Below are 26,436 nucleotides of genomic sequence, written 5' to 3' on the forward strand. Positions count from 1 at the left end.
CAATATATATAGCCAAGAAGAACATAATGCTGACTCATTTTATTTTATTAAATAAGTAGGTTCTCAATTTAGAAAAAAAAATCTCATTACAGGTCCTGCTGCCACGTTCAGAGGAATAGGGATGGCTTGTTTAGTGATTCTGCTTCTGTTTGCACTGATTCAGTGGATGTTGGTTCCTGATGAAGAAGAAGGTAAATGTTTGTGTCACAGAGACGCTACAGAATTAGAAGTAGTGAAAAAGGATCTCTCTGTAGCTGCTCCTGCAGCTTTACTTTTGTATGTTTGGTGTCTTGGAATTTGACAAAACAATTTGTTTTCTAGTGGGAAGTTTTTGTCCTGAGCTGTGAAGAAGTTGAAGTGGTATACTGCTGCTGCTGTAAGAAGGGCATTATTGAGTTCTTGAATGCCCATAGAAGGCAAGCATGATACATTTTGCTGCCTATATGTCCTCTCAGTTCTGAGAATCCCTTAGGTTAGTCTTCAGAGCTGTAGTGAGTCATTCAGTTGCATCAATTCTTTAAGGTCACCTCGATCCCACTTCGTGCTCTCATATTCTGCCAGTCGAAGCCACCTGGTAGAAATTGTAGAGGTGGCTTCAGTGGACACAAAATTTTATACGTTTATTTTTTTAAACCCGAGATATCGCCCCTCTGATGGAACTTGAACTTTTAAATCTCTACCTTTATCAATATAAAGGCTAACCAGAAACTAAATACTTGGAGCAAAGTTAGGGGTTTACCATAAATCTGATTCTTACAAAGCCAAAACTCTGGCTAACTGTTAAAAGTCATGAATTTTTGAGCTGTTTTATACCCAAATACTTCCCATTATGAGCTTTGAGTATGAAATGAAAGTTAGCTTTCTTTTGCCAGAATATTAAATTAACTAGTTATCAAGCTGCCTGTACTGAAGTGTTCATATATGTATTTTGCTAGTATTTTCTTCACCTGTATTCAAATGATAATGGCAAAAAATAGAAAGGTGAAAAGGCTATTTGCTGCTTCAGTTTCCCATCAGCATTCAGGTAATTACACGAGTCTGCAAAAGGCCAGTTTGTTCATAGTGGCCTTATTCTCTTTGTTCCTGTCTTTGGTTTTCATTTAATACACACTACCCATTTTAATAGTGTTTATGTTAATTTAAAGCATGGCAGTAATTAGACTGCTTTCAAGCAGACCAGTTGGATGAGTAAAATGAAGCATGTGGTCAAGTGTATGCAGGATTAGTCTCTTCATTTCTTCAGTCCTTGAGAACATCCAGGCCTTGCTTAAAATATCCAGTACTATGAAGGAGTTTGTAAACCAAATGTAATTTTATAATTTTGAAAAGAAGATATTTTAATCTGTAAAATATTTTCTTGGGAAAAAATATATTTTTCAAAGTTTGCAGAATGTGTTTTGTACAGAGAGCGCATGACTATTACTGAAAAATCCCCCAGTACCTAAAAATCTTTTAATATATTTTTTGTATGAATACTCTAGCTCTTCAGGATTATAAGGCACATTGGGCTGGATCATAGCAGTCATTTTTTTATGGATGACATTTCAAGATAGCTATGAAAACTATTACAGTTTATTGGAAGACATTAGATGTAAAGGTGTCTTGGGAGGATTTCTTCCTTTACCTGAAACTCTTTGACAGATACTTTGTGTGTTCAGTGTGTCACTGTCCTTAATTCTTGTCTCACCAACTGCCTAACTATTTGCTGGGAACAGCTGGAGTTTCCCATGCTCCTCAGCTCCTCAGTGCTGTGCAGTGGCACAGCAGCCGTGCTTTCAGGCACCAGCCACGTCTCCCTAACTCGGCTGTGCTGTGTCTGGCTCCTGGCAGTTTGTGCCAGTGTTCTGCTTGCAGGGCCGTGATCACCACAGTGTGAAAGCAAGAAACACTTCATGCTCATTGTCTGCTTCAGGGTTTGCCTTTTTTTAAGCTTGTTGGCTTTGCCAGTGATGATTTTGTTTTAAACTTCAGAAAAGACAATGCTGGCGGAAAGGATTCCAGTGCCTTCCAGTCCTGTTCCCATAGCAACGATTGACCTTGTACAGCAGCAGTCGGAAGATATCATGCCTCGGACTGAGCCCAGACTCCCTCCAAAGAAAACTAAACACCAGGAAGAGCAAGAGGATGTCAACAAGCCTGCCTGGGGCATCAGTTCTTCTCCGTGGGTCACCTTAGCTTATGCTGTCTACCAGATAAAAGAGATGGTTAAACTATCCAAAACCAATCCAGCTCCTGAGATTCAGCCTTTACAGGTAATCTTCTAATGTTCAGGAAGTTCTTACGTAATTTTAGCTGCTTTAAAACTTTTATAGCTCTGTAAATCTGTTAGTACCTGGCAAATATTTTCTTTATTTGTAATGAAACTGGACTTGTGACACAGTAGTTGAAATACTGCATGAAATAGAATTGTTTTCTATGTATAATGTAGCAGGAATAACTTTGCAAGTAGTGTCTTCCTGAAGATGGCAGGAGCAGAAGAGACATAGAGAGGGACTTTATTTTACAGACTTGGATATATTTGGATTCCCTTTAAGTTTGCATTTCTTTTCATACTAGTTGGAATGTGCAGGTTTTGCATTTTGCAAAATTAACAAGGTGATAATTGAACATGAAGATGCACAGCTGCTTAACAGAGCGTAAAATTATTCTTATTTAGTTTTTCTTCCCCAGGTGATACTGTCAGACATGTACATGGCTGCTGTGTGCCAGACAGCTACTGATTGGATACAGAACCTTCTTTTCAAATTAAGCTAATCTCTTTTTCACCTAGAGTTACACCAGATAAGAGCCATCCCGGAACTTAAAATATCTGGTGGCTGGTGCTTACTGTGCACCATTACCCTTCTGTTCAGTCTTCCCACAGAACAGCTTGTTACAGCTGCCTCAGTGGTTGGATGGGCTTGGATCTTGAACTTCTGATACTCTGGCCATGCCTTACTGGAGCACAGTGCTAAGCCAAGGAGGGAAGTGCTGTCAGTCAGGTTTAGAACAGCATGGTCAGTCTCAACCACAGTGTTTACCTGTCTGAAGGAGTGGGTGAGGTTCCTTCTTGCACCCAGTAGGCGTAAACACAGAAATGCTTTTTCCACAAGTGCTGTCTTTAGAAATGGGTAATTTGGGATGAGAGTGTGAATCAGCAGAGCTGTGAGTAGGAATTTCACCTGGTCAGTGACCTCCTGCCTTTCTTACTTGACTTTATTCTTGGAAATGTGTTACAGGCATGCTTTAGGTTTTCTGGGGCTTTTGTTTTATTTTGACCTGTTCGGGGTCAAAGAATGTGAGTTGAAGATAACACAATGTTTCTGACATCAAAGTCATGTGTCTGAACTGCTCGGTTTCCCATTGCAAATGTCCTCAGGGTCTTGGTTAGTGTGAGATGCCCTCTGTTAAATCACAGCAAAGAAGTTACACAGAACTCAGGCAATGAACATAGCAAGAAAATAATGTTTTGCAGGTGTGTGGTGTCTGAGTGTGACTTGTCCAACACTGCTGGACACAACCCAGCTGCTTCCCTGAGCACTGTGAAGGGACCAGAAGGGCTTTTGTGCCTGTTCTCTGTGGCACATGATCTCTTCACTGCGCTTTTCTTCCTGTAAAAATACAGTGCTGATATAAAAGTACTTCTTGTTAATGTGCCAAAATTCAATGCACCAAGAAAATGGTATCATTTTCCTCATCATGTATATTCTCCAAAATTTCTCATCCCAGTGCTCCAAGAGGAGAAACTTGCTCCAAAATATCTCAGGTTTTGTGCTCGGTCATTTCTTTTAGGCTGATAATATTAAAATACTGAAACTAGGAAAAGGCTGCCAAGCTCTCTTATTTCATTTGTTAAATAGCTTTTTTAAAATGAAAATAGATCATTTGGAAGGAGGGTCAGTGTACAGAGAATTAATGACAAAAATGATTCCTTCTTATTTCATTAAGACTTTGGATCACTTTTGCTTCTGCTTGCTTATAGTCCTTCAAACAAAGGGACATACTAGCCTTATTTTCTATGCTTTGGTGCAAAAGAAATAATCATAGGCAGTGCATCACCTTCTAATGAAATGTGTTAGTTTGGAGGTTTGCTGTTTCAGCTCTGGGAATGTAACTGGTGTTTAAATGTGCTCTTATGTTCCTTAATAAGGCTTATTTGAGAAAACTGGATGGATTTGTACATCAATACAGCAAAAATTCTGCCAGTCAGAAAGTCTGAGCAGTATCTTGGGGAGGGTGGGATCAACTGAGAAAAGCTGTATTTAAGAAGTGTGAAGAAAAAAAAAGGTATAGACTTGCTTAGGCAAAAGAATTATCTCGTCTAAACACTTTGAAGTCCAGTTAATTGTTTTTTTTCCCCTTGAAACACAAGTTTGTTTTTTGCATGCTTCTTGGGAAAGTGCAGTTAGGAAAAGAGATGGAAGGTAAGTTGCTCTCTGCTTGCTATTAATGTCATCAGATTTAAATGTACTATTTTTGCTTTGCTGCTTTAAATTTGACTTGTTATGTTGTGGGCATTCAATGTAAGTGCTTTGTGACTTCCCAGCAGTGCTTGAATGCATCTGGGGGTGTGCCAGTGGGGACAGTGTCCTGAGTATTTACATTGACTTTTGGCATGCAATCCTTTCCCCTTTTTTTAGAAAACCAGTGAGAATTGCAGTGCTTCATCAGTCAGCTCAGCAAGACAACCCCAAAATCCGACAGATTCTGAGCAGTCCAGAAATTGTTCGGCACCAACACCTACAGCACCATCAGATTCCCAAGCAGATGGCAACCGTGTTGTGTCGGATCATGATGCTCAGCCTGCTGCTGCAGGGCCCTGAGATGTGCTCATCTTACCAAATCCAGTGCATGGAATTCTGCTTCTCACCTGGGAAACGCTGGAGTAGGAGCTCAAAAGTAGGACTTCCTTCATCTTAACAATCATTATGTGATGCAGTGCAAGCTTTTAACTATATAAAGAGTATTCATATGACTACACAGAGCAACATGAGCAGGGAAGCCAGAAGTTTGGATTCTTGAGGGAAGTGATGTGGCCAGATACAACGGTAGGAAGAATTCTCGGCTGCTTTGCTAAAGCTGAGTCAAGTGCTATGAGATTTCTTTGCCATCTGTGGAAGAAAGGGAGTTCACTCCTCGTTTTGTTGAGGCACAGTGTGTCTGACTTGATTGGATAATTTTTTTCTTTAAATTTATTCCCAAATCAAAATTAAAAGACTTTTAAAGAGAGACAGTGAGTTTCCCTGAATAGTCTGTTAGAAAATATCAGATCTAATAATTCCAGCAATGTCATGAAACTGTCTCTGGAAAGATTTCTCAGCAAGAGTGTAGCTTAAGGAAGTGTATCTTAATATTATGGTAACAGATTTAGTAAACCACATGCATATTCAAAGAATATGTTTTTGAAGCTAATGTTCTGTTGTTTGAGATAAAAGTTTAGTTTTGCAAAGCAAAGGTTTAGAACTGACGTTTTAGTGCAACACAAAAGCTGGAGGAAGGCTTCTGAAGAAGTTAACCTCTGCTTGCAGCCCTGCACTTGGGCATAAGGTTGTGTGTATTTGGGTAATTTTAGGTTTGATGTTGTATTGAGGCAAGAATCTTTGATCAAGATTGCACAGCCTGAGATTGATCAATGGTCTTTTTGGGTTTTTTGTTTCATCATCTATAAAAGGGTTTATTTAATGCAGTGTAGTTATTTATTAATAAAACAGTAAGCTTTAAGTGCCTAGGGAAGGTGGGAGGGTAGGGAGGAATCACCTAAAAATGTTTAGGATTATAGGGGCAAAGTAGTGGATGCAGAAATCAAGTAGAGTGAGAGATTCTCAGGAGGAAGCAAATGTAACTCAATTGCAGTATGTTAGCAAGTTACTTTGCCCAATGTCAAGACACTGGAGGACTTTGGATTATGTTTTGTTATGCTTCTTAATACTGTCTGCAGCCAGCTTGTGCTGGTGCACAGTGAAAATTGCTGCTGGAGGGAAATCCTCAGGCTCAGGGAAGAGTCGAGGGGGTTTAGTCAGGATAGTGTTTTGCCCCATTTTCTTAGATGAACAGCTTGTTCCTGGGAGATCCTGGGCACTCTGCTCCCGTGGGACTGAGGGAGAATTGCTCAGCTGCCCTCCTGGAAGTGAGATGGGTGTGAGGTGTGAGGCCTTCTGTGGGGAAGGTGCCACTGTGGGACTGCACTGAGCCAGAGGCAGGGCCAACAGGAGCCCAGTCAGGGAGAGGAAGGTGGCAGCAGCTGAGCAGGAAGGGGGTGCACAGGGTTGCCCACTTTGACATCTGTTAGCTTGACTGAAGGGGTGTCCCGTAGCTGTGCTTTAGCTGTGCTTTTAGAACAACCCACATTCTGGCAGTGCCTGGGACCAACACCATAGACAATAACAAGAAACATCAATGACTAGCCACTAGTTACTTTTTTTGCACTTGAACTTAAATGTACTGTACTCACATAAATCCTCATGACTTGTCTAAGTGTCCTTTAAAATCAGAAATGTATTTATTGTATGTTTGTATAACTTGGGGGAGAACTAAAGACTGAACAGGTGACAGGACAGAAGGATGCTAAAAATCATCTTGAGGCTAACCAACCATTTGTTGAGTTCATGCTGTATGGTGTTACCTCAGCTGCTACTGCATAGCACCTGGATTGTGAAGTGAAGAGCTTGTACACTGTGTTTACACTTCAGAATTGTGTATTTGAAATGCCTGCTCTTTTTGGAATTGTATAGTCATTCTATGTTGCAAAATGGACATGTACACCTGGATTTTGATATTTGTGAAACTGTAAAAACTGTGGTAAGAAATATAAAATATCCGTAACATATTTAATAGTATCAACATGAACTTTTATTTTATTTGCTCATATTAGTGTCAGCAGTGAACATAACCACCTGAAGTGAAAATAATTCAGTGATAATGACCTTTTACTAAAGTCACTGGAGGATGCTGAACCAAGAGCCTGGGAACTATTCCTGCACTGTGTTAAAAAAGTGTTTGATAATAAAATCTGACTGTGTAGGCACCAATTCCCTTCTATGGGGTGCAGGGAATGTAAGGGACACAAACCAGTATGTGCTGTAGACTGATCGATATGGAAGAGTGCAGGGCATCACTGTGAACACAGAGAAGAGAGAAAAACGTAACATCCTTTGTTAAGGAAGAAAGGCTTTTGTAAGAGTTAGGGCAATGGATTAGTGCCTAGATTCCTAGATTTTCTGGCTGAACAGTGGACAGTACTTAACAATGGTGTTTCAGTAAGGCTGTGTCATCTCCACATATCACAGGAGCACTGTGCAAGTGAACAGGGCTCCAGTGACAGCAGCTGGTTTTGGTGGGTTTTGTTTATGAAACCCTTCCAGTGTTGGAACAGGCTTGGGAGGATTTTTAAGGTCACTACTAGCAATGCAATAAGGTAGCCATCATGTTTCTACTGCCATTCTGTTTTACATGCATTCTACTTTGGATAGTATTTACACATCCCTAACAAATGATGGCTCTCACGACTACACACAGCATGAGTTGATTGTTTAATTTTTATTGCTTTTTAACTTTTTTCCTTATTCAAGTAGGTATGGTACCTGGTATTCTTCTAAAACATGTAATTACCTAAACTGGGGGGCAGGGGCTTTTCCATTTAACATATTGCTTAGGCAAAATACTAACTTAATGTATAATCTGGGCTATTGTATGTAAATACATATTATGTACTTACATAGTACATACAGGTACTTACATACCCCCATATTATGGAAGGGCAATCATCACTACCTCACTAAAGAGAGGACATCCAGAAAAACTGTGTGTTTAAGCTTAGACTAATCTGACTCTCTTCCTTGGCTTCAGACTGCTTGGATGGGAGTTCTTGGCTAACTATGAAGTACACTGAAAAAAACCTGTGTACTTTAAAACACACAAAAAACATTAAGAAATTTCTTTGAGTAACCCTTTGCCTAATCTTAAAATGATTCTAAGTACTCTATTTTCATGATGGTGACACAAAGATTAAATAAATCTGATTTGGTCTATGATAATTGTTCAGGGGGAGTTTCCACCCTTCTCCCAATCCATCCAAGATAATGAGGCTTTCCTCTGTTTTCACAACTGCTTGTTGCTAGTGCCAGAGCCCCCCAAGCCAAACCCGCCTTCCAGGGCGTGCGTGGCAATTTACCTGTGGATTTGGTAGCAGCAGCCTCTCTTAGGGGTGAGTCTTGCTGCTATTGGCCTTCCTAAACAGAACTCTTGCTCTGTTTTTGAATGTTCTTAACAGTGAGTGCATTTTGAATCACCTCCTTGACGTGGCTTTTCTCTGCTAAATATGCTTTAGGTTCTGCATAGGTACTTAAAAAGTTATGGCACTAAAGGGTGTTAAGTGTCTCTTTACTGTAAAATGGAAGTATTCCTTTTAAACTGATGCAAAGCTGAAGCAATATAAAGGGGGAAAGACCACGTTAGTAAGGCTTTAAAGCACCAACTCTGAGTCCTTTGTTACACAGAGGAGCTCTTGGGCTATGGTAGGCCACACTTCTTAGCACCGTTGGGGGTAATGGGTTTTGTCCCTGCTGCAGCAATGAACAGGGAGAACCCAGGACAGCACCTGCACTGCTGAAGTCATGCTGCACCACCAGCCATGTTACAAAGAACAGACACCCCTTTTAAAGCCAATGGATCCCAGTCTGACACGCCCTACTTGAGCACCAGCTGCTCCCCACCACTGACAGTTCCTGGTGGGTTTGTAAGATCAGACAGTGACAGAATTAATGGTCTTTTGTTTCCTGCAGTTTGTTCGACAGTACAGGAAAACAGCAAAGTGAGAACAGAAGAATATAGGGAAGAATAGTCTAAAGAAAGAAATGACATCTGCAAGTGGATGAACTGAGGTACACACTCTGCTCCCTAGCCTAGGACTGTGTAATACATAAGCTGAAAGACATGTGACTACCTAAATTTCTCTCCCTGGTCTATTTTTCCTCCCCACATCTCCTGTCAGAAGTCCCACAGATGGCTGAGAAAGGGAAGGTAAAAGCCGGGTATCTTCCCTCATTGTTTTGCTAGGAATGATTTTCTGCTTCTTACTCAGTGATCAAACTACTGAGTACTCTGAGGCCAGTGGAGCTCTGTGTGGGCTATCTGCATTCCCATTTCCAGGCTCACAGCAGCACTCTGGCCTTGCTAATAGCAGTTTCTCCAAGCAGCTGAAACAGCCTCAGCCTTTGTGGCCTTTTTGGGGCTCTTGAGAGGCCTGGAATAGAAAGCAGCACCTGCCTGAGGTAAGCTGACACTGAAACTGAAGGCAGTAGCAAAAAGTGTTTGGAGATGGAAAACCTCTCCTAAACCTCTCCTCTGCATTGTCAAAGGTGGAGAAGCAGAGAGCTAGAGAAAGGTTTAGCAGTAGACCCCTACAAAAGGGAAGAAAGTACATAAATAAACAAAGACTTAGAACAAAATGCAGTATAACTACAGCAGGGGCAAAGAGAGCTTAAAACAAAAGGCAGAGGCAGGACGAAGGTAACAGACAAGCCCAGCCAGAAGAGGAATTAGACCTCATTCAGCTGCATTAACTCTCTATGAGAAGTCTCAAAAATAATGAACACAATTTATGAACACTCTTAACAGCATATCACAAGTGTTGACACAGAGGGTATTTAGTAAAAGGAGAGTATTAAAAATGGCTTTTCCTCCCTCTAGTGCTCAGCACAGAGGACTTGATGATGGAAAGGGCCAAAACAGAGTCTCTGTTTACTAGAGGTAGTGTCCTTGGTAAAAGAAGGCATCCTGGTGGACAGGCTGTCTCCAGTACTTGCCTTGGAAATACACAGTGTTTGTTTCCCCAGTGAAAATACCCATAGCATGAGATTCCTCTTCACGTGAACAGCCCCTGTGGTTTTCTTCTGTTGCTCTAATCAGGTAACATCGGTGATACAGGAAACAGTTTTTTCAAAAATCCTTCTTTGTCCAATAGCAACCACAAGAAAAGGCCAAGTGTGAGTTCTCATTCTGTATCCTCCCTTTCTAGGACAAGTGTGTTTTCTGTCTCTTTTTTTTTTGTTGCTATTTCTCAAAGCTCAGAGCAGCTCAGTAGCATATGGAAATGGAACTTGTGTATGCATTTCATTTGCATTCTCCTCATCTTCTTCATGGACAGAATTGGCTGGCTCATTTTGCTCAGACTGTGCCCTTGTCTCAAACAGTTGCTCTTCCAGGAAGGAGCTCCCAATGCCATACTGCTCATCATGCGCCTTTGTTTCTGCAGGTGAGACATGAGGGGATCCTAGAACAAAAGATGCAAACCTGCCAGATTTTGAAAGGGAGAAGTGATTAGCTGAGAAATTAGAAGAAATACTGTAAATTCTAGGAGTATTGCTATTTAAGCAGGAGTGTTGTAAGGACATCCCCAGAGGCAGTGCAGATGAAGGGGAAGTTCCAATAATGGATGGCAACAACCGCAAAGATTGGTTTTTCCCAACTCATCTTTTCAGTATTTTCTGTAGAAGTAAATTTTGCTCTTCTGGAAACCATCTGCAAGGTCTCGTGAGTAAGCAAAAAGATCTTTGTATTCATGTCTTGTCGGTACTTGCAGGGTAATCCAGAGTAAGCATTTGTACAGTGGGGTAGTTGGTACTTTAGCCTCTAAAAACAAATTAAAGCTATGGCATATTTGAGACAAAGGCTGTTAGAATTCAAGTGTGTTGACATTGCTAATGAAAGGAAAAAATGGCAATTCTGCACTCCTACGTTGTGTGTAGTCACCTTGTTGCTGGTGCTGCATGTGCACTGTGGGCAAGCTGAGCTCAAGCCTTCCCAAAGAATTCCTGCCTCTGGTAAAGCGGGAGCTGCAGACTGGGAATTCTGCAGCTGCTCCAAGTAAGAAAGCCAGAAGAAAGCATGAACTTAGCACCGTCACCGTCCCTATACTGCAATCCACCACAAATCTTACTTTCAGTGGGCAACTCCATTGAGGAGAAAGGAGCTGGAGGTTTCTGGCAAGAGTATGGGAACAGACGGCAGTTCTGACACCTGGGTAAGTGTCGACAGCATCAGAGAAATGTATGAAAAAGGAAATGCAGCTACATTCTGGAGTTCTGGTAAACTGATCAATAATTTACATTTCAGACTTAACATTTCTGTGAGATGAATGTCGTCACCTCGCTGTTCTTGGAAGCTCTGTTAGTCTAAATGAGGAACAGGTTTGCCTTGGGATGAACCACAGTCTGATGCTTAATGGGAACTGGGAGGGGTTCTCCAAATCTTACTGCTGTTGCTTTTCCATTTTATTTCTCTGTTCTCAACCAGTGAATAGTTTATAACAACTCTATTAATGAACTGACAGCTAGAAAATACGTGTGTCTCAGTTGTTTTGTACATTTGGTGGTATTTAGTTCTACGATACAACAGTAAGCTTTCACTTTTTTATCTCTCCATCATGCTAAAGAAGACAAGCAGCTTAGAAAGTAAGACTGTTTAACAGTAAATCTATAAAACCTGGAAGAGAGGCTGTCTGCATGCCACACCAAGGAAGATGAAGGTTCTGAAACTGGGTTTAACTTGTTATTGATTAAATTTCAAGAGCTGACTGGGGTTCTTTTAAAATCATGACACTTAGTTCTGTGACAAGGACTAAGTCTTTGTGGCTGGCTAATATACGAAACTCTGCTTCTGATATCTTCAAGTTTTTGATTTGATGGGAATACACTGTTACGATTAATTTTATATTCTGCAGGGTTTTCTGGCTTTGCTTGCTTGACTCTTCCTGACCTATATTTGTCTTGGGTTTATCTCTTAAGCTATACATGGCACAGCTCATCTACCTGTTCTGCTTGCTAGTAACAGGTATTGATTTCTTTCCTTGTATTCTTAAGTCTTAGATAGTGATACTTCAATAACAGGATTCCCTGACTGTGCAGGTTTGCAGTTGGAGGGCTTAATATAGGTAATATAGGAGTATGTATCTTCACCCTGCCCCAGTTTTACACCACAGAAAAGGGCACTGCTCTAAAACCTGAAGGAGGGCAATTTCACCTATTAGAGAGCCACCAGGGTCACTGCAAGAGCTTACAGAGGCACTGTAGGAAGCCTTTAAGTTCTATGACCATGAATTAGCTGTGAAGGTCTGCAAACTCCAAAGAGTAATTTGTGGCCAGGGAGGAAAAAGCAGAAGTTTAATGCCACCAGCAAGTAATACTCTTGAGAGGTGTGGTTGTTGTCCTGAGTGGGATATTTAAGATAAACACGCCTGGAACAGTGCCTGAAGTGGCATTTAGGTCTGCTGTGTGCCAGTGTCTGTGCAATGTGTTTCCTGTTTTTGAGGAGGCAGGTTTTCTTACCTGTGTGGAGCCTGAAGTTTGGATACAGCTATCCATGATGGGAAGTCAGGGCTCCTGCAGAATGAGCGCAGCTCCTCCAGAGCTCTGATAGTTTCACTTTCACCTTGTTCTCGATACTCATCTTCAGTAAGGTATTTAAATACCAATTTTTTTGATTTAAAGTGATGCTTCATTTTTCTAGAAGGAAATTAAAATAATCAGTATTTATAAAGTCTTCTGGCATGTAATTATCTGCCCTTTTTCTCTATACCTGCTATTAACATGCATTAATCACCTCTACCCTTTTAAGAGAACAAGCTGCATTCTTAGATTTGAGGACAAGGTAAGTAATGTTTGCTAGCCTGTCTACCCTAGGTCTTAACCAAAGCTGTAGAATTTCACATGATATTTAATGAGCCTCAGATGAGCTTTAGATCAGATCCTTATTGTGTATGCATGGACTAAAATCTCACAGAATTAAAGAGATGGCTGCTTGCTCAGCCATTTTTAGGTGCAAAATGCAAAATGTGTCTGTGCAGAGACACGGCTGAATCAAAACCCAGTCTGCATATTTTACTTCAAAGATAAGCAGTGCTCTAAGCCTGTTGTGAGTTGTTCATGTTGTTTACTAGATGCTTCTCTTAAATCTTACTCTAAATTACAAAACTGAGTAGTCTGAGGCCAAAATGTTTACAATCTGATGGTTTTTTTTGCTGCTGCATAGCGATGTATAATATAATTAGATAGAAATTAGAAAGTGTGCCATGTTCTGTTTCCTTCTGTCGACTGCTTTCAATTTAAATGTTGTGATGAGTTAAGATAAGCAAGGGCTGAATGCCCATAAAACTTTCAGCTCTGTATAAAAACACCTGCTCCAACATCAGCAGCATTCAACTTTCCTCCTTATATCCCTTTAAAGCAGAGAACTGTAACCATTGTTTAGGTCAAATGGTGAAGGGTCTTGCTTGCTCACTGAGATCCACTGCTCTTAACAAGAAATACTGCAAGATTCAAAATTATTTTGATATATTTGCTGCTTTGAACTGTGTATCTGGCATCATGGCCTCACAGTTTGGTGCTGTGGCTTAAGGATTTTGAAACAAAAATTAGAAATCCATTATAATTCTCCTAAGAGATTTGTAGAGCTGTATTTCTTTATAGAAGCATCACTTCGTGAAAACCAAAAAGAAAGAACCACATGAAGAACAACAGTGTTTCAGAGTAAAACTTGAAAGTAAAGTGAACTTGTGGCCACATCATACTGATTCCAGAGTGTTCTGAACCTGCTTACAACAGGTGCTCATCTCACATGTTGCTTTTGAGACAGCTGTTGCTCCTCAGCTGCAGGCAAAAATTGTTCTACAACAAATGATAAATTCTACCTAAAATAAAAAAGCTTCAACTCAGGCTACACTTCAGCATGTAAAAAGAAATGACAAAACCAAAGCAATATGTTTTTCAAAACTAAACAGCATGTAAAAAAAAAAAAACAAACCAAAGCCGAATTAATTTTCTGTTATTATTTTAGTTATGCCAGTTTTAGCCTTTGCCTCTTCCTACTTCTCTGCGGTTCAGCAGAGTCCACAGCTATGGAACAGTCTGTATCAAGACTCTGAAGCTGGATGCCATCCATCACTGAAGGTAAAAAACAGATGTCAATTGGCAGGGCTTTTTACAATCTTCATTTGAGTGTTGCACTTGTGCTAAAACATGCTTCAAATTCAAGGATGAGCAAATACGTTGTTCCTGTATTGCTATTGAAAATACTTAGACCTATTGCAAGCAGTTCCAAATCCACAATGTAAATGGGCCTCTAGGAGTACTGAGGAATATCTCCATGGTTCTGAAAGATTGCTTCCGTGAATCACAGGGAGGTAACAAACTTGGAAAACTAAAATCATAGAGAACACTGTTTTGTGGACATGTGATTTTAGTCTCCAAACTCTATTCAACCTCCAAGGACTGCCACTTTTGAACAGCTGCATCCTTGGTGATGGTGCACTGTTTTATCCCTAAGATTCCATATGAGTTCCCTGCAGCTTCTCTCACTACACGTCAAACCAAGGCAGTATTGCTGCAATCTAATCAATCAAACAGAAATGTTCTGGTTGCCATATGCTGTGGACTAGAAGGTGCTACATTTGTCCTTAAGAACACAGTCACATTTCTCCATTATCCACAGAACAAAACTCATGCTTAAAACTGCCAAGTGGAAAATAATTTCTGTTTATGGACCTTAAACCTTTCCTACTGCAGTTTTACGTTTGGCAGGCAAAATTATGAACTAGTACTAGAAATTCCTAAACCATTATTGAAGTGTAGGGTTTTTTTTTTTTTCATTATCAGCTTCCAGTATTTTCTGGCTCTCCCAGAACTAGGACATTCACAAACACACACAGACCTGGCAATGTGACAGGCAGCACCCAGGGGGTAACACAGGCCTTTGGAGCAGAGGCTGACTGCTATGACTGCATATGCAACTTGAGGGATGGTGACACCAAAGTAGATCAGAACAAAGGCTGTTAATTGGAGCATCCATGTGAGCAAGTTTATGCTGAGCTCCGTGGTCAGCGGCCCATGCTGATAGCAAATGGCAAAGCTGGTAATCCCAACAGCCAGAAAATACCCTGTAGGAACAGAAAAGGACATGGAGAAAAAGATGCAAACTACCCCTATGAACTTTACTTTGCTTCACAAAGCTTGCAGCTGCTGTGAAGTGTAGCCTGCTGATTCTTGTGTCATCTTACAGACAACTGCATGATGTTTTATGTGCTTTCTATTTCCAAAGTGTGCCAAGAGTTCACAAGGTTATCTCTGAACAGCTTTTAGTCAATGCTGTGCGCTGCACATGAATTGTCCTCCCATGACCATGTGGAGGCAGGTGCCAGATCAATAGGTTTGTCAGCCCCTGCAGCCACGTCCCATTGCCAATGTGTGCATCCATTTCCCACATCCAGCAAAGTGCAAACCACAGCAGCTGCCCTTTTGCTCTTACAGGGAAAGTATGTAACAGCAAATCAATGAACTAATAATGCAAGCAGGATCTACTCTTAGAACTAGTCCTCTACCTCAAACTCTTTATTTAATGATACAATGTGAATGAACACTCATTTGAGTGGATTAGGAACCTTTAGAACGTTTCAACATCTATGGCTTAGGAGAAAATAGAACTCTATAAATGAGTCACTTGATTTTCTTTTTTTATGGGCAAGTATTCATCTGACCACTAAATTAAACCAAAATCTGCATCACAATTCTTGGTAATTTTCTTACCCAACAGGTAGTTTTTGTGTTCAGACCACAACCACTGTACATTCTCTTTGAAGCAGTAAATTAAATAGAGAGAGATCATCCAGGAGCCACTCATTAAAATCCAGAATGTACTGTGCTAGAGATTAAAAAAAAAAAAAAAAAAAAGAAAAAAGTAATAAAACTTCATCTAAAAATTCAAGTCAGAATCAGGACCACTGTTTCCAAAGGAACTGACAGGCAAAAACAGATGTGAAATTCTTTGGACCTATAGGGTTTGAGATTTCCACTGCACAATCCCCTGCATGCTACCACAAAACAGTATCAATTCCAAGCAGAGAAACTGCATCCCTGTATTTGTATATCATGTCCCAATGTCACAGCATAACCCTACTGAAATGTGTTTCCAGTTAACATATCTCAGCAATATTATGGGAATGCACAGGCTTTATAAAAGTAAAGCAGAAATTCACATCTGCCTTGCAATGAATTGTCTTTGATGAATGGGATCTGTCTCAGTTGCCACTATATTTTTATTTAGATTGATTCACAGATTCAAAGGTAAGCTTAGCTCCAGTTCAATAAAAATAATTTATGTTTCAGAATGAACTCTTCTTGTACATCACCAACGCCCTTCAGTTTAAACTCAGGAGGAAGCTAAATAGAACTTGACTCTGACCTAACTATATTTACTTGATTCAAGCAATTGTGCAGTCATTTCAGTGCAATTACCTGGTCACAAAACCAGAACAAGGCCAGAATCTGGCTCTGCACTGTCACTTCTTGTAATATTATGATTACTATTATTTTGTTTTATAAATGTAGATTTACCCTTGGAATAAACCTTTTAAGTGTCAACAGGACAAAGACTAGCAGAGCAAGAACACCCAGTATTATTCCAGAAAGGTAAAAGAACTTGGCACTCCTGTAAGAGAACAAGAGAGAATATGGTGAGAAGTATCATTTGTAATTGGTTAAGATGCCAACATTTGTAAAAACAGCAGTGATCTTCAGTAAGAATTAAAATCAGCTGTAAGTTAAGAGTTGTAGTTATATGGTTAACAGTATTAAATCTGTGTAAGGAAAAATTCCCAACAGATACTTAAGGTCACTGGAGTTGTTACAGGTTAAGAGATTGAGCTTTTAAAGCTCACACTACTTCTGATTGCACTGACCTCCTAGTTCTCTAGTACACAGAAGAAAATTAAATAACCAATATGGTTCTGTACTGAGAAGTTTTATTTTAATTTAAAATGCAGAAAACCCTCCACAAACTCCTAAGTTTTTTTCCTAAGCATATGCATTTATAAATTCCATCTTAATTAATTCAGAGTTAATGCTATAAAACCTATTGCTGCTCTGCTTGTTTTAGAGGTGCCTCCTGACAATTATTTTGTGACTCACTTTTCTTTGAAGTTGTGGGCACATATTTTGCTGTAACAACTGAGTGTCCTCCCTTACATGCTATGCAAAATGTGCAGCAGAAGAAAGACTGGCACAAAGGTGGAGCAGAAGAGTGACTTTATCCTAAATATTTCCCCCCAAGGAAGGCATCATTAATAATCAGCATTATTTAGCATTCAGCTATCCTCAGTAGTGTACAAAAGGGAAAAAGGACTTTTCTGATCCACACACTTGCCCACTGAAGTTTGATTATCTTGGTGTCCCCCTGTGCAAGAAGCTTGGATACAAAAACCCCAACACAGCTGATTGATAAACAGAGTTAGGCACTCCAAGGTATGTCACAATGTGTCCAAACACAAATGGTATGAGGAAGTTTTAAGTATATATTCAGTTCCTTATTTCACTTTCCCAAAGAACTGCCTCTTTAGCTTAGCAAACAGACCAAAGATGCACAGGCTTTGGGAAAGAAGGTCAAAAGCAGGTAGTACTCACCTGCTCAGGCTGTTTGCAAAATGGAACAGAAAAATTCCAGCTACAAACAAAAACAAGAGCTTTCCATCTAGCACTAAAAAGGGGGGAAAGAAATAGAAATTGACTTTAGACTAATTCAATCTGAAATGCTGATTATATCAAATATCAACAGAAAAGTCCCATGCTTCTTACAGAAGAGATGGTACATTCAGAAGCACTGGCAATACCAAGCCATCTGTAATCTAAACTCAAAGATTTGGTACTTACTTTCTCTTTTCATCCTCACAATGTATGGTTCCATTTTGAAGGGTTGTATTTTGAAACAAACATCCTCTCCATATTGTTTTATGCTCAGAGAAGTTTCTGTACATGTCTCTGGCTTCCAGAGGATTTGAACAGCACATGCAGCAAACTCAAAAACAGTTTCTGAATTCCGACAGTTGTTTTTTTCTGAAATAGGCTCAAACCGGAACTTTTCTCTGCTGCTAACTTTTATCTGGAAACAGAGAACACAATACACAGAGAAGCAGATCAGAATCACTGGGGGTTTTTGTGAACTATATCATATATCAACCACGTATGTGGTAATGGAAATCAATCTTAACTGTTTAGTATTGGTTATTTATATTCTGCAAAGATTAATTGTTTACAGTTAATCACCTTTCAGGGTAATTCAGAGAACTCATCGACAGCAAAGTTCAGTAGAGGGACCTCATTCCATCCAGAAGCACAGTGGGTTTGGTTTTACTGTGATACTTGCCCACACACAAATTTCTAACAAAGCCAGTAATATCTGACTGACCACAGTTTGCTTTGTGAATGTTCATATCCCTCTCCTCCTTCCCCTCCTGAACCATAACAAATTTGACTCACTTTTCTTTATAATGCAATTTTCATGTTGGGGGCATAAGAGGGGTGAGGAAAATGAAAGATAGCACAACCAGAAATTTAAATAGAAGCACATTCCTGTTGGGTATTTTGGGGTTTGTTGGGGTGATTTTCCTGAGGACTCTGATACATTGTGAGCTCTTCATCAGGGCCTGCTACAACAAAGACCCATCTGCAAAAAAGTGATGCAATGAGTAATAAACTAGGTTTGTACTGGGAGAGGAGACAATGTGTCAGCAAGCAATTTGTTGTGGGAAAAATCTGAACTTCCTGCTTTTAAACATTGACTCCAGGTCAAGTTTGTGTGACTGATGGTAGGTTTTACCACCTGGAGCCTGCTACCATTCATTAAAACATCTGTAACATGTTCCTGAGGAAAACAGTCCTAGGAACAGACAAAGAGATGTTCCACTTTCTTGTATCTGAGAGAAAAGTCCTCCAACAGAGACGAAATGGTTTCCTTCCTTTGTCTGGAAACAACTTCTCAGGAAAGAAAAGGAACCATGGAGATGGTTAGCTCATTCCTTCAGCAGTTACTGCTTCCACTCTCGAAGAGATTTTTATTTGCTTCAAACTAATCTATAAATGTGTGTCTTGTAAGATGACTCTCTGTTCCTCAGGAGAACAAACTCTGCTGCTGCTGTTTGTTCATTTGTCACAATCTAACGAGCCTTTGGTTCCTACACTTTGGTGTGCTGTGGTGAGAGAGCCACAGAACTGCCTGTAGTCCTCAAATTTAGAAGAATAAAGGCAGTTGGTGATAAGCAAAAGCATTTGTTGCAGAGTTAAAGAGTGGTCCATCAACAGAAAAGGTGTGCTAGAAAATAATACACAATCCTAAATTAATGTTTTTGTGGCACCATCATATTCTAAGCCTGGCTGATATCCTTACAGTAGAGACCAAACCTTACTGCATCTCAACTGGAGACTCATAAGACTGCATTTTTATCATGGTCCCAACTACACACCAGTCCAACTATTGATTCTACAGAGATGCTGCCCGGATCTTCCTAACTGGCCACGTGGTTTGTTGGGGGAAGCTCACATGAAATGTACTGACTGGTCCCCAGAACAGCCCCCTACCTGGAGAGTCGACCACAGGTACTGTAAGTGAATGGTTCTGTTTTGCACATAGCAGTAACAGTTTTCATCTTGCTTCTGGATGACATCCATTTCCTGCAATAAGCTGCAGTTTTTACCTGGGGGGAGCAAAACATCAAATTTTAGGCACGTGTCAAAAACAAATGTCTAATTTTAGTCCATTTCATTGTCGTAAATGCTGACAGAAACATGTTTAATATTATTTAGATGGAAATTCAAATTGGACTCCCAATCAAATCATTTAGGCTCCAAAGTAAACTGCAACACCTTTGGAAAAAAATTAACCAGGGTGGTATTTTAAAAAATGTAATCCAGAAAAGCTTGGCTTCAACATCAGTGTTTTGATGGCACTGGAATAGGGCCTCTGGGCCAAATTCACTGCTGGCACAAGTGGGTGTAACTCCACCAGAGTTCCCTATACCAGTGGTGAATGCAACTGTGGGAGTCTGAGCAGGTAAACAGACTTACATATTAACACAGTCATTTAGCACATGACACAGCTGCTGATCACAGAAGTCATACTCCTCTCCCTCAGAAATGTTTCTGATGTTAAATCACACAATTCTTCTTTTTAGAACATTTTTTCTCCTGTCCCAGTCCAGCCATGGCATGTAATAAGGGAACTGCACTGACAGCTCACCATAAATCATTGAATTAAAGATGTGAATTGTTCTAACTCTCCTGAAACGTTAGTGAGCCCCTATGATCTTCAGAATTAAGACTGCACTTTTGAGCAGGAAGGGACCTAAAAGATTAATGGAGCAAAGTTTGAATAACATACATTGTGATCTATATAGATGTGTAAAATATACCCTACAGTGCATTACCACAGTGTTTCAAGAACATAATTAAAGAGAAGCATGGAGGAAATAATTACACATCCGAACAGAGGGACTCATCTGGCTTACTGAATAGAAAATGTAGGTCTCAGCCAAGCTCAGTAATAACTGCTAACACACTGTCATGCACTCAGAGCAACAAAATGGGCATGTGCAGTCTCAATCCAGACAAGGAGATGCTGTTTGCAGGTAAAAACCTGCTGTGTCTCTCTAAGGAAGCTGAAATTAAGTTAAATTATATTTTAACAAATTTAGTTAAGCCAATGAAAAATACTTGTGTGGATGTTCTTACTTAGGTTTATTATAGCATTACAGAATTAGTGTCCACACATGATCCTACTAAATTGGTTTAACCTTAAAATTCGGGCATTTTTCTTGTGGAAAAATTAACCATCAGATTAATTTTCATCCATGGCAAATCCAGTGGGAGGGAGCATAACCACTCAGACAAGCACTGGCTGTACCCTTAGACAGGCACTTGCACAGAAGTCATCGCACAATGCTGCAAAAGGATTATTTGTCACTGAAGTGCTGCCGGCTGACGCAGCAAGGAGGAGAATGAGGCTGGGCACTACCCAGGCCTAAAACCAAGATAATCCAGTAACAGGAAATGGCAGGGCCAAAACAGAGCCCAGAGTGTCCACACCTTCCCTGAAGGGCATCTTAGGATTTCCTGCCACTATGGATAAAGTACCCATCCGTGTCAAAGGCAATGTCATCCACGTAGAAGCCTAGCAAGTATTTTCGTACTACCCATAGTTTTAAGGCATTTTTCTTGAGAAAAAATCAGCTGCTTGAAATGTTGCATCAGCTCCACAAAGTGAAACCATGATGTTCGAAAAGGAGAGATGCTTCTGAACAGGTAACTCTGAGGTGGTGCTGGGTTGAGCTACTGGGAGGACACACAGGTAGAGTAATTCTCAAATTCTGTGACTGCAAGCAAAGAAATTTGAAATTACGAGCCATCAGCATCTGCTGAATCCGGAGGATGCCCAAGACTCGAGAACGTCAATGCAAGGAGGAAGCCGGTCCTCGAGTTCCTTATTGCTACTACAACTGAGCACAGCCTTTAGAGGTTTGCCTGCCCTCAAATATGTTAATAAAAGATCTGTTCTGCACCCGATTCCCCTGGCCCGAGCTCCTGAGAGAGCCAGAGGGAGTCACACCCAGAGGCAGCTGCGGGCCCCGCCGCCGGAGCGGGAGGGACGCGCCCGCTCTGTGCGCGCCACGGTCCCTTTGTCCGTGCGGGCTCTCCCGGGCCGCTTCCCGGCGCGGGGCCGTCCTGCGGGAACCGAACTGCGCCGGGAGAACGGGGAGGACACGGCAAAGCTCCTCAGGCCGCGGCTGCCCCGGCTCCGCGGCACCGCCGGCGGGGCGAGGCGGCCCCGGCCCGTCAGCCGGGCAGCGCCATGTTAGCGGCAGCGGGAGCCGCGGGGCCCGGGGACAGCGGGAGCCGAGCGTGTCCCCGCTCCCGAAGGGATGGGGCTGAGCAACCCCCGGCCTGTGAGCACCCGCCTTGGCCCGGGGCCGGGAGGGGACGGGCAGTACCTGCTGGCGGCGCCTCCCCGCTGCCCGCGGCCGCCCCAGGCAGCGCCAGCCGGACGAGCAGCAGGAGCAGCCCCGGCCCCGGGCGGGCCCGCGGGCGCTGCCGGCGGCGGGGCGGCCACGCCGGACCCATGCGGCCGCCGCCGGCTCCAGCCTCGGCCCTCGCGGGCGGCGAAGGGCGGGGCAGGGGCGGTGCGGGCCCGCTGCCCGCTCCCCCCGCAGGGCCGCGACCGGCCCGGGGCTCCACCCGCGGCAGCCGCCGTGCGGGAGCGGCCGGGAGCAGCCGTGCGGGCTGAGGGACAGCGGGACACCCCGCCCTCGGCTCCTCTTACGCCTTCCCTGGGGTTAGGAGAGTGCGCTTGGGAAGGAGGAGGAAAACCATCGAACGTAACAGCCCAGCCCAAAGCGCGTCCTTGGGTTGTGATCCCCTCAAAGTGAGAGCGTTGGCTGCCTGGTAAAGGTGTTAAATAGTTCCGAACCAAAGGTGGACAGCTTGTGATCCTTGCAAAGCTCAGGGCAGGCAGTGGATATGTCCCGCTCACACACCCAGCTGCCAGCCCGGGGGAAAGGCCGAGTCAGGTCACCAGGAAGCCAGACACTGAGCCACACATCAATCAGGCCTTCTGTCCACACAGAGCACCTGCCTGAACCAAGGGTTGTTCGGTGTTGTGATGGAGGTGAACATGCACAGCTACTCTGTGTTTCCTGGGCAGCCGCAGGGACAGCCTGAAGCAGGACACCGTTCCCCTGTCAACCCTGCGAAGACATGAGCGAGGTCCAGCTCAGCTCAGTCCCCGCTTGCTCATTGCAGTCATTTTAGATCACTAGTGAGTCACAGTCAGCAGTCAGGGGTGGAAAGGGCTGGAGCTTTTTTCCCCTATTCTATGAAAATCAATAAACACAATTTTGCCAAGGCATTCTGGCATCACTGTTGTCTATTTTTATACCGAGCCCTACATTTGGCTTTTCTAACCTACTTGCTTTGCTTCAACGCGTTCCCTTCCTTGTTCTTAAAACAATGCCCCTTCTCTGCGTGAAGGTTGCTTTTCGTTTTGGATTGTTTAGGGCTGTATCCAACTTCTGGGGGTGCCAGGATTGGCTTTTTTAACACCTGAAGGGCGCTGCCCACTGCCTCGCACCTTGTCTGGGCGCTTACATCTGCAGGGCGTGGGCGGTGCAGGGCTGTGGCTCTCCTCGCCTCACCTCCTACGCCCGCTCCGTGCTGGCTGGGCTCGCATCTAACTGTGGATTTTTTCCTTGCAAATACTGAGGAAGTGAAGGATAAGGGCAAAAATAGTTGGGATTTGATAGCGTGTGCAACATCTGACAAACTTGAGTTTCCCCCAAAGGAAGCAGCGATTGATTTATATCTTTGTCTTTATGTAATTTGGGTGTTGTCTCTGTGTAACTTTCCAGGCACTTCCTCCAGCAAATTTAATAAAATAACACTGGGGTTTGTTCCCTGGGTCCCTGACAAACCCTTAGGAATATGTTACCTCTCAGCTGTGTGTCTACACAACAAGAGACCATCATAGCCAAGTTATTAGAGGAATCCCTCTCACATTTTCAACTTGCAATATTTTTTGGGTTACGTTAACCTTCTTGACAGTATTTTTTCTGGGAAGGGAGACACTCTGCATTCAGTTCTCGCTTGTATTTTCATTTTTAGAGCTCTTAGCACTTCACTGCTAATTAACTTTCAATAACTGTCGTAGGGTTACAGTTAGTCAGCATGAATCAGACAGAAAATGTAGCTTTAGGGGACCACACTCTGTCAAAAACTATTAGAAACCTTTGCTTGATTTCCGAGGAGAATATACTCGCTCAAGCAGGATATAGCAGCTATTAGGCAGCATTCTACTGCAGTAAGAAATCCTCAATAAAAGAGCCTCAGTGGTTTTGGTAACAGCCCTCCTTCCAGGGTGGCTCTGAGTAATTTTGCAGCATTTTCCTTGCTTCCTGTTTGTTTGTCTAATTTCCTAAATGGTGGTGGTGATTAGGCCAAAGCTGGGGTTCTGAGCGTTAAGGTGGTATTTTACCTGTTTGCTCACAAATATAATTCAAAACAGGGGGACAAGGGGGAGGTCACTTATAGGTGCAGGTCAGCTCTGCCCTTCCCAGGTCTTTTCAGCTGTGGAAAATTGAGTGAGAACAGCTTTTGGCTGGGAGCACTCAATGGAAGACTTGGCTGTGGCAGGCAGCAATGCAGTTGGTACCAGCGGTGGGTGACATTCCCGGGATGCAGCATGCAGAGCTCTCAGGCTCCATGCATGACAAATTGCCACTTTAGTAATGGGGAAGGAGAAAGGGGAGCAGTGCAGAGCTATGCCCACAGCATATGTTTTCCTTCCAAGCTTTTGGAGTCCTGCCAGCCTGTACACTCTGACCCCGCAAACACTCAACATCATCCACAATGCCCTCATCTAGCTGTGTAAAACCTGGCTGCACTGTTAGATGGGATAGCAAATCCTCTCCATGCTGCTGATTCCATGTTTCCCCACAAAGACCCCAGGTGCTCCCTGCTGATGATTTACTTGTCCTGTGAAGCAGGAATAGGCAACAGCTGTGTAAGGCACTGGTGAGGAGGGAGGGAAGGAGGGAGGAAGCTCCTCTGAGCCCCCCAGGCCCTGCCTGCCTTAGGCTCTTATGCTGTTGGAGGCAGCTCCTCTCCCCTGCAGCACCTGCAAGGCCAGGCTGAGGAGAGGGTACTCGAGTCACATTCCCATCCCAGGATGTGATGCTCATTGCTCACTTGCAGTCTGCTCTTTACTTTCCAGCTAGCACTAATAGAGGCTTTCAATTTCCAGGTGTGCTGTTAAAATCTCAGCAGATTGCTCTGGATGACTAAGGATGCTTCCTCTGGTTTATTTAATTTTTCTTTTTTCCCCTTTGCCCTCCCTTCCCCCTTCTTGCATCAGCAGTGGGTATAATTTGTTTGCAGAGTTCCAGGGTGTTTCATCTTTCTTTGGCTGGCCCCAAGTGCATGGGGGTTTGTTGAAGCAACAGCATTCTTGATTTCTTAGAGCTGGTATGTGGGTGTTGGATTGTGTCATTCGTAGGAGGTGAACGTCAAAGGAAGTGGGATCAACTGCTGGAGGTTTGTAAGCCAGGTACTTAATATTTGGATTCCTGGAAAAGCAAGGGAAAATAGCAAAACAGGCAGCCTTTGTGTCTTTAGTTTTCCCGTGTAATCAGAATAACACAATACCTATGTGTGCTCAAGCACAGTTTGGGTTGGTTTTGGTTTGGTTGGGTTTTTTCCCCCCTTGGTTTATTCAGGATGGATTCCTTTAATAGTTTCACATGTTTTGGTGGATTCTGTTGAATGTTTATTCCAGTAATACAAATAATTTGTGTTGTGTATGTGCCCCCACAAATAATGCGATTCATTATCAGGTACATTATGTTGTCTTTTTATTTGATGTAAAATGGTGTCTTCGAGTTAAAATTAGACAGAAGAGCTATTTGAGACTATTTTCTTCATCTCCAACTGTTTTTTTCAGAAGTGCATTAGTCTAAAGTATTTCATGGGCAAAATACTGAGTTATTTTGAGGGCAGACAAATTATCTACAAAAGAAAAGTACAGCAGCTTATTTTTACAGTAGTTTTATGGTAATCGCTGTTTTATTTGACAAGTATAGATACCAAGCTAGATAGAAAATTCCAGCAGAGTGCTTTCTCCTAAACTTCTCTAGGGAGCAGGTCTCTTTAGCAGTCCTTGTTCAAACTAAGCTTAAAAATTAAATAGGACAGAAATACCCTTTAAAAAATTATTTGTCCATCTTATGGGTTAGGCAAAAGGACTGTAGCAGCTTTCTTGGCACTTTCCCCTATGCATTTTCCTGTGGCTGTCAAAGGGATCTGTAGGTTAGGAGGAAGGAAAGCTGATGGTGAAATGTTCATGGGAGGATTTGTCTGTAATCACTGGAAAAACAGTCCTTCCCTCTGACTTCAACAAAGCTTTGTGGTGTAAATTTATGGATCTCATTGATATTTCTCCTGATTTACACAACAGTAAGCAGTATGTAAGTACAACAGCCAGTTAAGTAGTAGTGGGCCTTAAATATTTATCTGCTTTATTTTTAGAATGGCAGTTGCAGCTATTTTTAGAGCAAGGAAGCAGTGATACAAATCTAACTGGATTCCTTCTTTGCTTTGAATCTGCAATAGAGAAGCAGTTGAGGTTTTTTGACCACGAGCTCTTATTTTTTATGTTAAATTTGCTCTGATTAATAGGTTATAGGCTTCATTTTTCAAGAGCCTCTGAACACCTGCTTACAAGCATAAGGGATCTTGTTACCTCTGTAAAGGAGCATTGATGCAGCCCAGGAGCAGCTGTGAGACTGTGCAGCACTAATACCTTACATGGATTTATTTGTGGGGAAAGGTCCCAAGAGAAAACACACTTATGGTGGGTCATTGCTTTCCCATAAAACCCCAGAACAGAATATGCTCTCCTATGGGAGGCTTTGCTGGATGTGGGATGGGGGTGTTGCTGTGAGTGCCTGTGCCAGTGTGGTGGGGAAGGACATCCCCTCTGGAAAGCAGCATGAGGGGTAAACTAGGCTGGTGCCTGGAGATGCCACTCAGACATTAGCACTTTTGGCTCTGAGGCCACTGATTGATGCATGGCTTAGGTTAGGAGTTACCTAAATCC

The 26,436-nt window shown here is 42.3% G+C and overlaps 2 protein-coding genes across 6 annotated transcripts in view; one reads left to right on the forward strand and one right to left on the reverse strand.

Annotated features, from left to right (window-relative positions):
- Positions 1-6,805, forward strand: part of MFSD6 (major facilitator superfamily domain containing 6) — a 27,912-nt gene extending 21,107 nt beyond the window's left edge. For 2 of the 5 annotated variants that reach the window (XM_088167779.1, XM_014880911.2), the window contains exons 5-7: positions 93-191; positions 1,972-2,252; positions 4,620-6,805. In XM_088167779.1, the coding sequence (XP_088023905.1) occupies positions 93-191; positions 1,972-2,252; positions 4,620-4,802 (563 nt within the window). In that variant the 3' untranslated portion in view covers positions 4,803-6,805. Of the gene's footprint in view, positions 1-92; positions 192-1,971; positions 2,253-4,351; positions 4,404-4,619 lie in introns of all 5 variants that reach the window. The other 3 variants (XM_088167780.1, XM_088167782.1, XM_088167781.1) reach the window with 3 other exon arrangements.
- NEMP2 (nuclear envelope integral membrane protein 2) lies at positions 5,809-21,911 on the reverse strand. Its single transcript, XM_088167783.1, has 9 exons — positions 21,782-21,911; positions 19,377-19,492; positions 17,673-17,901; positions 17,427-17,499; positions 16,362-16,455; positions 15,555-15,669; positions 14,683-14,908; positions 12,303-12,479; positions 5,809-10,269 (listed from the first exon to the last, which is right to left on the reverse strand). The coding sequence occupies exons 1-9, from the start codon at positions 21,909-21,911 to the stop codon at positions 10,044-10,046; spliced, it is 1,386 nt and encodes a 461-aa protein (XP_088023909.1). The 3' UTR covers positions 5,809-10,043.
- Between the last annotated feature and the right edge of the window lie 4,525 nt (positions 21,912-26,436).

Source organism: Sturnus vulgaris, chromosome 7 (genome assembly GCF_052056855.1).
Source record: "Sturnus vulgaris isolate bStuVul1 chromosome 7, bStuVul1.hap1, whole genome shotgun sequence".
NCBI classification, from domain to species: domain Eukaryota; kingdom Metazoa; phylum Chordata; class Aves; order Passeriformes; family Sturnidae; genus Sturnus; species Sturnus vulgaris.

Bases quoted from the DNA above. Each gene is read 5' to 3' on its own strand.
- NEMP2 (XM_088167783.1), bottom strand. From the start codon at position 21,911: ATGGGTCCGGCGTGGCCGCCCCGCCGCCGGCAGCGCCCGCGGGCCCGC. The intron at 19,493-21,781 runs GTACTGCCCGTC...TGCTCCCCCCAG, and splicing joins CGGGGAGGCGCCGCCAGCAG to GTAAAAACTGCAGCTTATTG. The intron at 17,500-17,672 runs GTAAGTACCAAA...CCCCCTTTTTAG, and splicing joins TGTGAGGATGAAAAGAGAAA to TGCTAGATGGAAAGCTCTTG.